The following is a 13,578-nucleotide window of genomic DNA, read 5'->3' as shown; positions in this document are numbered from 1 at the left end:
CATCCGGAAGCCCTGAAACCGTGCGCCGTCATATAAAAAAACATGACTGAACGTTGTGACGAATTGTTTGTGGACGATAACAAAATGACGTGTTATTTTGATGTTAATGAGACGTTCATTGACACAAATATTTACTTTTGAGGGATGAACTAATGATTTTGAGAAAAGTAATTGTTTTGAGAAATGTACTTATTTTTTGCACATATTAAGTGTGATTCAAGAGATTCTCCAAAGCCACTGAGAAAATACACATAAATTGAACCTTTTCACCCCGTTCCCCTCTTTGTCTATCACATTTTTCCTCATTTTCAACTCCGTCTCTATTCCATTGGTCGCTTGTTGTGTATTAACTAGCAATGTATTTGCCTATCTGCCTATTACTAATCACATTATCTCAGTAATCAGCGCATTTCTGGCTGAAAGGGCCAGTCTGATTGCTTGAGAAGTCATCTACAGGTCAGGTAATCCTTTCTTCAAACACCACTAAACTTTCTTTTGCGTCTGTTTTCATTCCATGTCATTTTACATCTCGCATGATGTCTCAGAATGGCTCCAAATTTGGGTATAACACTGAAAATCGGCTTAGAAAGTACCAGTTTAGTGTTTCACAATCCTCCCAGACAATTCCTCATCAATACAGTAAACTAAACATTCACACATTTTGGGTCATAGGAGTTATTCCTGCTTTGTGTTTACAGTTTTTCTCGGCTGCTTTGAAGCGTTACTGAGATCAGAAACGGATTTCTCAAAATTACTTGTACAACCTCCACATCATGTAGTCCCTTGTGCACATCGTAAAAGCATTTCGTGTTGCATTGATCAAATTGCGAATGCTTTTGGACATTATTTTACTTGATTGTGTATAATTGTCTGCTTGTTATCAGTTGTTTATGTCATGTTGATCGAAATATATTATACTGGTTTCACCTGAATCGTTTAAACCCCCAAAACAATCTTTCATTTCGCTAATGTAGGTGTACGGCATCAGATCAGAAGGGTCAACTAGCTCTCTAAAACAGGTCAAAGGTGAATCTTGTAAACCTTCAATGTGTGTGCATATTAAGAATTACAATTTCTGAAAACGGATGAACAACCAAGAAACAAACAGACACTATTACAGTACAGTAAAAGTGTAAATCCTCTCCGGTCTGCTGCCATCAATATAAATCAAATAAAAACATTTGTACTGTTGAAATTCATAGATTATATATAATTGTAATTCAAACCGTTGTTTACATCATGAAATACTGAAACCGTGCGCCGTCATATTGAAAAATGTGACTGAACATTGTGACGATCTTGTTTGTGAACAATGACAAAAGGACTTGTTATTCTGATGGCATTGAGATGTTCATTGACACAAATACTAACTTTTGAGAGATGAACGGATTTTGAAAAAAGTACAGGCTTTTGCAAGAAATCCAGTGTGTTGTGCTGATTGTACAAACTGTTTTAAGTAATGCACTTACTGGTTGGCAAATATTAAGGATGATTTGAGAAATGCTCCGAAGCAACTGAGAAAAACTGTAACAAGTAATCAACATCGACAAATGGAATGATATCTCAGACCTTGCGGTTAAAGACCGATCATGTTTGGACTTGCCAATGTTCTTATCAATCCCCCCCCCCCGGGGTGTCAACAACCCAAGTAATGAAACAAAGAGCTCTAATTGTCTCGGTAAAGAGGTGCTAACAATATGCTCCGCATGACAAGATTCATTTCGACGAACCCAGCGTTTGTCAGCCTTATGTACACAGCTTTGGAGGGTGATATTCTAGACTCCTTGGTCAGATTCCTTGCAGGTCTTTCTAATCAGCAATCTAACCCACTGAGTAGTGCTTCGTTATGATGGAATCTGAACCGCTAACATCGTCAGCCATGCGTTCCACATTGTCTTACACCTGGAACGTGTAAACACGGCTCCGTCTTGTGGGGTTTTTCCGTCTTATCTTATCACATTTTTTTGCAGAGGTAAATAGATGCTTCGTTGGGAAAAGTCTAGGCAGGATGGGTGGTTGAATTTTAAAAGAGGGAAAGTCCAGCGGGTAAAAAAACAACAGAATTTTGCTTTGATTTTATAATAATTTGCAGATCACAAGGACTTGCCCATGATTTAATTCTTGGCAAATGATTTTCCATTTCAAGCAATTGCTTTAAAATGTAACTTTATTTTAAGGCATGTTTCTCCTGGATGTTGGTAGCAGATGTCCATTCAAAACTCCATCCAGTCAGTCCAAAAAAAGCAAAAAAATCGGCGGCAAAGCCAGACTACTAACCTGGTTCGTAGTTCAGTCAAGTCCCTTCCTTATAAGCAACTGTTTTACTTATAAAGTAAAGATTTACCATCGATCTGACTCAGCAGCTTGGTACATATTTAGCATTTAGATGATCCATCATCTACCAAAACCCAAGTTTGAAGAATCAGCTTGTATTTGGCAACTGTGAGTTTTAACCTGTCCTAGTTATTTCAATCAAGTCGGTCAACATTACAATTCTGTATTTAAATTAAAATATTGTCTTATACCCTGACAACTGGCCAATGAAGTCCAATCCTTGGATCAAAGGTTTTTGTCCTATCTTTCCAAAAACAAAGTGTTTACGGAAATTTACTGAGAAAAGCCAAAAGGTTTGGAAGGTCAGGCTACCAGATCTTGCTTATATGCTAAAACCTTGTTGGTCCACAACCATCATTGGGAGATGAAGTAAGAATGAATGGTACTTTTAAATTTTCATTATCGCTAGGATTTTTTTTTTGTAGGAATTGGATGTCCAATATGTGCTATTTACTTCAGCCAATTCAGTTCTCAAAACATACTCAAATAGCTTCATCTTCCTCTCAGGGAGTATGAAGAGCTCTGTTAAATGAGCATTCATACAGTATCTTTAGCAGGAAGAGTGAAGTCATACTCTGCTTGAGCTGGAGTGTAACACCTAATGTAAACTTTGAAACTGTGGCCTTTTACACTCTGCAACTCTGCAATGAAGCATAAGGTTTCTCAAAGGTTCTTTGAACACTTAAGGGTTCCTACCTTCCTACAGGGATCGACCTGCTAGAAAAACACTATATGGTTTATATGGTTGTTAAGGATTCCCTGTAGTAACCATAAGAAACCCATTTGGGTTCTAAATGTACCCTTTCAAAAGTGTTGGCTGGCAAATAATTGTTTTTTCCAAGATTCTAGTCTCCTCCATCCCACTTCAGTCCTCTCCACATTGCCCTCATGAACTCTCCAAAGTTCACACACTTCCTGGGTTTTATAAACTCCCCCTGTTTCCAGTTTGGCGTTAAACGAAGCCAATGATATGGCAATAAACAGATCGCTGGAGTCTATAAGTCGGCTGTGTTAAACTCACGCCCTCAGGACCTGGTCATAGGGAGCGACTTTACCGTTTATTATTCCCTCACTAGCTGTCTGTAGCGGTTCAATAACAGATCGCAGTCGTTTTGAGTTAAACGCCGGTACGCTAAGCCCTCTCTCACCCACATGCACGAGTGCGCCACTTAAAATGAAAAGAATTTAAGTCATTTGCTCTAAGTAGCCATAATCAGATTTGGGGCTTGTTTCATGTAACTCTTGCTCTGGAGCTGCTGATGATCTACAGGTGACCTCTAATTGAACCGGGTATGAGAGCTAGGGGAATATATTGTGAATGGATTGTTCTGTTCATGTTGGTTCGGAACAAAACCAGGCTCCCTATGGACCTAATCCCAAACACAATTTCGCCATTGCGGTTTGACAAACTTCTCAAGAGTAACATGATGTTAAACCCCATTAAATGGCATCTTCGAATCACTAAAGAAAATAATCTACATTACAAAAGAGAGAGTGGATTTTGAAGAAGCAGAAATGGTAAATCGGGAACAGACCTGCTCCGAAGGCGAAGAAAAAGCTCTTGTCGGGATGCTCCTCTAGCAGAGCTTTGACCCTCGTGCCCATTCGCTCATTGCGCTTGTAGATGAGCTCCTGACGGAAGTAGCTGTCGATCTCCTGAGCCGTGATCTGTTCGCTAGGAGGCAGAGTGACGTTGTTGAAGTTGGGCATCTGAAATAAAACCCCTCCAAAAAATCAAGAAATGGTTCCAACTGTGGGCTCATTTTGCAGTCTTTTGGTAGCTGTTTGTGTGCTGATCGTTTGCACTGCAAATTCCTCATCTAGTCAAGAATTACATCTTATTTCCAGCCATAAAAATCTTTTTGATCTTCTTTTATAACATTAGACGAGAGCAAATTGTGTAAAATTATGATTGTTTTAAGATTTTATTTTCTTATTTTTTTCTATTTAGCAATTAATGCAGCACGCATTTCTGCTTGACAATTTTTATTACAAATATTGTGACCAAGCGTTTGTGCAGGGTTCACCTAAACACTTTATTGTGAAAAGAATCTAGAAACAAGGGCATATATATATATATATATATATATATATATATATATATATATATAAATAACCCCGGTAAAAAATAAAAAATTAATTATCAAGTCTCAAATAAAGCACCAAAATCCACCATGATGCACAAATCCAGCAATGAAAACCGTCCGTGCAGAAACATAGCAAAAATTCAGTTTGGTGTCTTTATAATTTACGTAGTTTAAAACACCTCAATATTTAATAAGAATTACTTTGAAACATTTCCAAGAATATTTTGTCATCAAGCTCTATGTTGAGTTTGGTTTTACTAATAATAAACATATATTTAAATCAAGCATCCATATTTGTCCATGCCCATGTTGATAAGAGTATTAAAAACTTGAAAAGTATAAATTTTAGTGAAATTTAGAAAAGATAAAAAAGTTGCGAATAATCACGAGTAACTCATGACAATCATTTACTTTATTTCATTTTAAATGGTCGAATTAAAATTTATTAAGAGCCCTAATATATATATATATATATATTTCTATAGTTTAGTTGAGTTTATAGCTTTTTTTATAGTTTAGATAGTTTATACTTTTACTATACTTTTTATACTTTATATTTTTGTTTATTCTATTTCAATTTACATGTTGGACAGTCGTAATAAGTCATCAATTCACTAATGTCGTAATCTGTATGAATGTGCATTTGATAAATAAAACTAGATTTGTATGTGTGGGCTTGATTTTAATACTTATCGTGTTTTTAGTTTAATGCTTTGTCGTATTTCAAGACAGAATACATAGTGATGATTCTTAAATTAAGAGGAATTCTCTTGTTTATTAGCTCTGGGTTTAAGATCTTTGCACACGAAAAAGAAAAGCAAACTGTTAAATAAACTAATTAACAAGCTTGTTTTAAGTTTGTTAAATCAACTAATTAACTTCAGTCAATCAGCTTGAAATAAGTGTTTTAATGCTAATGAAATCTTACCAAGTGTAATTATACTTTACTGGCAGATAATTTGACTAGTTTCTACACTGTATCTTCTTAAATCATGCATTTATGTCTTATATTTATATGATTATATTATTGCAGTGTGTAGTGAATTCTGTGTGTGTGTGTACCTGTGAAGTGTCATGGTTGAATATGATGGAGTTAAGATCACCACAGTTATAGTGCTTAATGAGATCCTCAGTGGTGTAGGGGACCTGCAGACTTCCGGCCCGCAGACTCTCCTGCTGAAGCAGCGTCTGATTAAGGGCGAAAATGACCTACAACAGACGTGAAGAAGAAATAAATTAGGAGACTACATCACAGAAAGCAATCCATTAGGCGGTGATTCCATAATTAGGGAGCTGTTTGTGTCCCACATTTACAAAAGTCTGCACAACATTCTTACATTTGCTTTGCACAAACGTCCATGAGTTGTTTATTACAGATTATTAAAAAAATATTTCAATGTTTGCTTTCGGATTTTCTCACACCTTCCCCCAATTAAACAAATGCAATATTCCAAAAGTCACCTGTTTAACATGAATCTGTATTATCTACATTTCTTAAGGATCATGGAAAGTAGAAATTTCTTGCATTCTTGTTTTTCCTTGCCAAAGGCCCTGCAGTGGCAGCTTGGTAATACTGGGATTTAAACTTGTTGCCTTCTCAAGTCCATTGTCCAATGCCTTAACCACTGAGATACAGCCTCTCATAAGAATCTTGTGGAGGAATTAATGACCAAACATCATATAAATGGAAAAATCGTCTCTCTAAATCATCGTACAGGTGTTTATAGCACTCGAGCACTAGTGACCAATAAAGAAGATTCCATCGTAAAATACTACAATATGTCTCTCATAACCCCTTTTCCACTGATGAGCACTTTCCAAGCCCAAGCATCTGGTTCTCGGTCAACAAAATTGGTTCGGTTCTGATGCCAGAACGCTGCTGGAACCGGAGATGTCAGGAGCTCGTAGGTGTCCTTATTACAAGATGGTTGTTGAAAAACAATAATCAGGATAAAGTAAAAACAGAGATGGTATTGGTACACTGGTATCCTCTCAGGGGAGTGGTAGCTTAGTGGTCAAGGCCAGAGGTCGCAAAAGTGCACACATCCTTCACTCAAATAGAAGTACAGATACTCATGATTTGAAAGACTCTGGTTAAAGTAAAAGTGCTGACTATACTTTTTTACCCACGATAAAGAAGTTTGGTTTTTACTTTAGTAAAAAGTAGCCATTACTACTACCTGTTTTAGTGTCACGCTGGTAACTGGACCTCACATCATATTAATATATTAATACAAAAGAATTTAGAATTTTGTTATCTAATGAATGTATTCAGGCTGAAAAAACACTATATTCTCAGTAATGTTTACATCGCTGACTTCCTCTGTCAGATCCACGTTAGGCAGACTTCTTTTGCCTTCTGCCTTGCTGGTTGTTAGGTGCGTAGGCTAGTCTACGTCTGTGGTGCGTGATAGCCAGGAAATGATACACCAGTGGTAGGTTGAAAATGGAGCGCAATGAGATGAAAAAATATTGATGGTGTCATCAAATAGATTCAAACTAAAGTAATAAGTCTGGTTTGAAAAGGTAAGAAGTAGAAAATACAGATATTTGTGTCAAAAAATGTATGAGTGAAAGGAAACAATAAATAGTGAAGTAATGTGCTGACACCAGAAAAATCTACTTAAGTACAGTAACGAAGTATTTGTACTTTGTCACTTCCCATCTTGGATCAGAAGGCTGAAATCCCAGCCTCATTAAACTCCCACTCCTGGACCCCTGAGCAAGACCCTAAACCACTCCGCTGCTCAGTTGTATGAATGCAGTGAAATGTAAGTCGCTCCGAAAAAGTCTTCCAAATGCCATAGAGGTAAATGTAAATGTACTCTGCAACTCGAAACTGTAAAAGTGTGATTCTTATGCGTAATGAATATGGTGTCCACGTGTTGTTTTAATGATGCAATGTGTTTTTAGTTCTATGAGCGCAACTCGTGAATTTTTTTTACACTGTATTAATAATCCCCACGTCAGATTACGCAACGTGTCTCGACTGTCGTGTCGTGCTGACTGCAGAAAAACCGCCAACAATGAACGTTCGCTATTTTGTCCACGGCCTTTCGTATTTACGCAAAGGAATGACCTAAGATTTAAACAGTATTCATTTCTCGCACTTTCTTTTCTCGATCCAAGCTTAACCAAGGAACAAAAGCTTTCCCCCCCTCTCCACTCCTGTCCTCTCTCTCTTTCTCTCTCTTTCTCTGTTTCCAAAAAACAAAGTGCTAACATCAGGGAGTCTTCTCTGAGATCAAAGGCAGCGTGCTGGTTTTCTTTCAATTAGTTCTACTTCTCTTCTTTTTGTTGGTCCTGTTTCAGGAGTTCGCTCTTGTCTCACCATGAAATTCGCCTGTGTTTACCCACTGGCCCAGCAATGTGCAAGCAGCCTCTGATTACACACACACACACACACACACACACACACACACACACACACACACACCATTCTCTTAAGATCGCTCTCAATAGCGATCCCTTCAACCAAATAACAAGTTTATTTGTTTCTCAACGGGGAAAAATCAATCACGCCGCCAGCCGACCTCACAAACGCCACCCCGCACCCCCCACCCCCACGCCGCTCTGTGGAGAAGCTTTCAGCTTCGACATAAATTTAAGAGAGTTCCCTGCGCTCTCTCACTCTCTCACACACGCTCTCTCTTGCGGAAGGACTCTTTTCATGTCGTGTGATGACACTCTCTGGTCCTGGCGGCCATTGTTTCAGGGTCTCGTCCGGGCCAGAGGGCGGCAGATGCCTTCTCATCCGGGACAAAGAGCCAGCTCTCCCCCTCCAGTCGTGCTCTCCTCTCTCGTCACTTTCATCCCTCGCTCATCAAAGCGCCCTGCTCTGCATTTGAAAGAGGGCCGGCTTTATGCCACTCAAATTAGCCTATCGCCACCCCACCGGCCACAGAAAAAACTTTTCCCATCTGCTCTGGGGCCGAGCCCCCTTTCAGCATCTTAAATCACGGGTGGGGAAAAGGAGGGATGGGTGTGTATGTGTGTGTGGGGGGGTGCTCTCTTAGAAAATGAAGGAGTAGCGAAAGAAAGGAAAAGTGTGTGGGAGTGAGAAAGGCGAGAAGGAGAAGAAGAGACTTCAGACTGAGTGAATTACATATTCTCGCTGTGATCTGCCTCGATGGGTTCGTTTAAGCGCACACACACACACACACACACACACACACGCACACCCACACACACACACATATATAAACACTAGTAGAACCATATATCAAAGAGCGGTGGTTCTATGGAAGTCAATAATTCTTTGTAATGAAAATTGCTACTTCTCCAGGGCAAGAGAAAACAAACAAGTGAGGACGCAAGCAAATAAAACTCACTTTTTTTCCTCTCAAGTGCCTTCACAAACAAAAACAATATAAGAACAAAGCAAAGAAAACCGATTTCATAAAATAATAAAAGATCTACAGGCAGGACTTTTTCTGAGAAACATTTGATTCTGATTTAATCCTGACTATCACATGACAGAAGCAGGAATTGAGAGTGATATAATTTTTTTAATATTCAATTTCCAGTCACAATCTGTGAGTCAGAGGTGTGGCAAAATCAACAGAGAATGGCCAAGACATTTCGGTTAATTGATTTGGTTGCTTGAGAAGTAAGAACTCTCTACCAGAAGGGGGCAGTAATCTGTATTTGTGATAAAAAAAAAAACTTGTATATAATAAAGAATCAAGTTTTGTAATGATTGTTGGATTCTAAAATCTTTGGTTGTAAACCAAATGCGATCCTTCCAGATACTTTCAATTTCAAATCTGCTGAAACAGAATTTCCACATATACCGATAAACTGCCTTGAAACGTCTCAGTGATGCTCTCATGAATGACAGAAGCAGGATGTCATTGTAATAAGCTCAGAGGTTAAGGCTGTGGGTTACTGATCAAAAAGTTGGGGGTCCAAGCCCTAGTATTTTCCTCATATCATCTAAGGGAGATTTTCAGTGCCCATGTCGCCCCAGGTTTGTTCATCGGGTATAAATACACATCCATTTGAATATAAGTGAATTTTGTTCTATAATTCTTACATTCTGTAAAACTGCTTTGAGACGATGACCTGTGGTGAAAGGCGCAATAGAAGTAAAGTGAATTAAACTGAATTAAATACTTGGCCAAGCACCTAAACCAAATAAAGAGTTCCACCTCTCCGTTTCACTTAAGTGGAGGCACGGACGAAAAGGTATCGATTGTTATCCGAGAAACTCAAGACTTCATCGTTTGAGCGATCACAAAGCCACTTTAATAGACACGCCATCCTTCTCAGATACAGAAAGAGACGGCTCGAGTGGCAGACATCTTAATGGTAGAGGTTCATGGTGTGTGGTTTGCTCAGGGTCACACCTTCCCTTACTCAGATTTTTCGCTCATGCTCAGTTGAACCATAGTCTTATCTCAGACCAGATTGTCGTCACAGAAAAACGAATACGCAGGCATTATTGTGGTGACGGCCGATTGCTGCAGCCCTTCAGACACCGACTTCTTTCTTATTAAACGCATCACACATCCGTGGACTTGTTTAACTCACTTAAATGGCATGAATTTACCCCAACCCCGCCCTCACCCCCTCTCATGACATCAACCGTTCCACCAGTCAGGAATGCAAACAAGCAAGGAAAAGGCTCATGCACGCAACGCCAGTGACATCATCCGCACCAGGATTTCCCCGCCCGAAGCCCGACGCCGAATTTTTTGTGGTCGCCACAAAAGATCACGGAAAACGGATCGTGAAACATAATGTCATGAACGTTTCTTATTTGCAATAAAATACAAAAAATGCGAGCGCTTAAGTTTTTAAGCGGAAAAGCGGGCGCCCGAGATTCGCCGCCTGCTCAGGAAAGAGAGAAAGAGAAAGAGAGAGAGAGACACTAAGGTATGGGCTAATTTGAACCAGACCTATGAGGATAAAAGAACAAGGGAAGAGAGAAAGGGAAAGACAGAGAGAGAGACAGAGAGAGAGCCTGCTGTTAATGGCTTCGGTTATTTATTATACACATTATGTGATAGTACGGGTTAATGATTAACTTGGGTGAGAAAGGAGTGTTTTACAGGCTGGGGGTCTGCCAGGGTGTTAGTTATAGAGGCAAATATTTAAGTTGTTCGAAACCTTCTACATTTTACAGTAGTGACCTTTTACTGGCACAATAGCTAGTTACACAAATTAGCATAACCTGCAGATTTGTAGCTTCGTATTGTTTTCCTTGACTTGCATTGGCATCCTGATGGCTGACGGACAGTTTCACACTCCTGTACTAATGTTTATACTCATTTTACTCACAAACCTCTTTCTCCAAACATTTGGCCCAATATTTACACATTAGCTCTAATCAAGTTCTGATCAAAAATCTGTCGATCTACATCTGGTCATCCTCCATAAAGGGCATGACTGCTGTTTTCTTTAACTGTGAGGAAAAAAATGCTTTGCGTCAAATGTTTCTTGACAACCAGCACTCATGCTCATCCAAGGTTAGCCTAGAAGCCAAGATCCACAATCCCACCCAAGCAGCAGACAGAAAGCCGAGACACCAGCGTGTTAACCATCTCCATCCTCTTGTCCAAGGATTAAGATCTAAAAAGATGGATGACCCAGGGTTAGTTAGTTGTCCAGGATGTAACCTCTGGTGTACAACGCAGTTCTCAGACGCATCTCAATTGATTATCTTTGGCACACAAATGAGGTAGAATCTAATTAGTGTGTGGAGATTTAAGATTCAGAGCTCAAGCATGTTTCTCTGGCAGTCTAGAAAAAATTCTAGACTGTGTAACTAACTGGTGCTATTCTGACCACGTGCAAGTTCTGAAATTTCTTCATGGACAGCAATTTGGAACAAAAAGCAAACGTGAAATTCTGTGTCAAACTGTGCAAATCTGCCACAGAGACATTTGATATGACAGACGCTTGACCGTCAACTGGTCATTCGAGGTGTTCTGGGCAGCACTAGTGCTTCCAAAGCGGAAGAACATCAACGAGGGACGACTCGTGATCAGGAAAATCTTAAATCTACGAACTTGACCCAAAAAAATTACTAATCCTAATCCTGTTCTGCCTGACCCCAGATAGTGTGATTGCAAATCAGTTTATTCTTCTAAACCAGCATGAGACCTACATGTCAAACAGTACAGGAGTTAAGAAGATCAATGAGGAGAAATATGTTAAGAAGATATGAATAGAGCGGTGGTTCTTAGGTACACATCTACAGTATCCATGTGTTGAGAATTGAACTGTTTTTGGAAAGATCTTCTGGGTATCCACAAAAGCCATCAACAGCAGCAAAGAAGTCAGTCATAAATGTGCTTTAAGTGGACAATGTGTGTTTCAAACCAGCACCTGGATGAACCACAGATGTACACGTCAGCTTGTTTTACAGGACTGTACCCAGAACCCCGATAGTCTCAAAACGCTGCTCTCGGTAGCGTGAACGTCTAGAATGCTAGCTTGAAAGAACCTTTGTAAGTTATATCTGTTATTACGACGCTAAAAGAGCAGCAGATCGAGCAAGCAGTGAAAGCATCCGATCGTTTCATAAAGTGCACTGAGCACTCAGTCTTTCAACAGCAGCTTCTCTTCAGGGCCTGAAAAGGCAGAGCTGTCATCACTGTGTCTGATGGAGCCTGGCTTACACACAACACACACACACACACACACACACACACACACACACACACACACACACACACACACACACAAGCACACTAGTGTAGGTCAGACGGGTGTGTGCGTTTGCTATCTTTGTGGAGTGGCTGCTTTGATCCTCCAGACACTCTGCAGGTCCTGCCTCCATGAGCTGACCTGTGCATTCCACTGGAAAACACTGATGGCACCAGGCTGCCTGGATTACTGCAGTAGTGTACACAGACACACACTCTCTCTCTCTCACACACACACACACACACACACACACACACACACACACACACACACACACACACTTACCAGTCATCATTATGCCCTAGCAAACTTCTTCTCAGAAATCAGGGAATGTTAGCTTCAAGATGTAGAAGTGTTGTTAGCAAACCTCAACATACATCGCAAGTTTATTGAGAAATAAGGTTATTTTTTATATCCACAAAGCGCATGTTTTGCATAAATCTGTATAATTTGAAACAATTCGACTCAACTATGTTTTATTTTATGACTATGTTTTCCAAAATTACCTCAGAAACACTGCTTCTACTGTATGACTGCAGGTTAGGGTATGCTAGCACTTAGCAAACCTGCAACGTGACTGCTAGTAAACAAGCTAACAGCAATATTTTTATTGATTTAGCCACATTATATACATTGGCTAAGTCAAAAGCTAGCGAGGCACATAGCATGCAGTTACCACAGGTCATGAAGCAGCATTTTTTTTTTTGCAAGCCATTGGGGCCAAAATAATGTCTGAACATGAGGTATAAAAAAATGATTTGTGTAAAAATTCGTATGGGGAATTAAGACAGACTGGCTAAGGGGCACTAATGCACTCTTATCATAATTAAAACACACACACACACACACACACACACACACACACACACACACACACATACACACACACACACACACACACACACACACACACACAGATAAATAAACATTCTGACTACTTAAGTTTGCCAGATTCATCCACAGAGGTTTGTCTGGTTCTATAGCAACCAACGCAACATCTGTCCAAGAGAAAACTAAACAGACTTCTGTACTTCTTGGTGCCTGGCAGTCCCAGTAGAAGGCGTGACCCTTTTGTGCCTGTCAATCAGAGAAGACATTGCCTTTGTGCCTGTTACAGCAGTGAAGGAGGTGTGGCCTTTATGTTTGTCAGTCTTTGTACGAGTTGTGGCATTTTTCTGACAGGCCCAGTAGGAGGCATGGCCTTTATGCCTGTCAGTAAGAGTAAAAGGTGTGGCCTTTAGTTAATCAATTCTTGTAGAATGCATGTCCTTTGTGCTTGTCAATTTTAGTAGGAAGTGTGGTTTTGATGCCCATCAGTCTAAGAAGGTGGGGTGGCCTTCATGCCTGTCAGTCTTTGTAGAAGGCATGGCTTTCAGCCCACTAAATCTTGTAGGATGCATGGCCCTGACACCTGTTAATTCTAGTAGGAGGTGTGGCCTTGATGGCAGTCAGTCATAGTAGGCCTCAATACCTGTCAATCTGAGCGGGAGGTGTGACCTTAATG

The 13,578-nt window shown here is 39.9% G+C and overlaps 1 protein-coding gene across 1 annotated transcript in view; it reads right to left on the bottom strand.

Annotated features, from left to right (window-relative positions):
* trabd2a (TraB domain containing 2A) overlaps window positions 1-13,578 on the bottom strand; it is a 60,608-nt gene that overhangs the window by 28,182 nt on the left and 18,848 nt on the right. The window contains exons 3-4 of the mRNA XM_046839918.1: window positions 5,484-5,630; window positions 3,870-4,044 (exon numbers count right to left, since the gene is read on the bottom strand). Of these exons, the coding sequence (XP_046695874.1) occupies window positions 3,870-4,044; window positions 5,484-5,630 (322 nt within the window). The remainder of the gene's footprint in view (window positions 1-3,869; window positions 4,045-5,483; window positions 5,631-13,578) is intronic.

The sequence above is a fragment of the Silurus meridionalis genome, chromosome 25, assembly GCF_014805685.1.
Source record: "Silurus meridionalis isolate SWU-2019-XX chromosome 25, ASM1480568v1, whole genome shotgun sequence".
In the NCBI taxonomy this organism is placed as follows: Eukaryota; Metazoa; Chordata; class Actinopteri; order Siluriformes; family Siluridae; genus Silurus; species Silurus meridionalis.
This window is presented reverse-complemented; position numbering and strand designations above follow the sequence as displayed.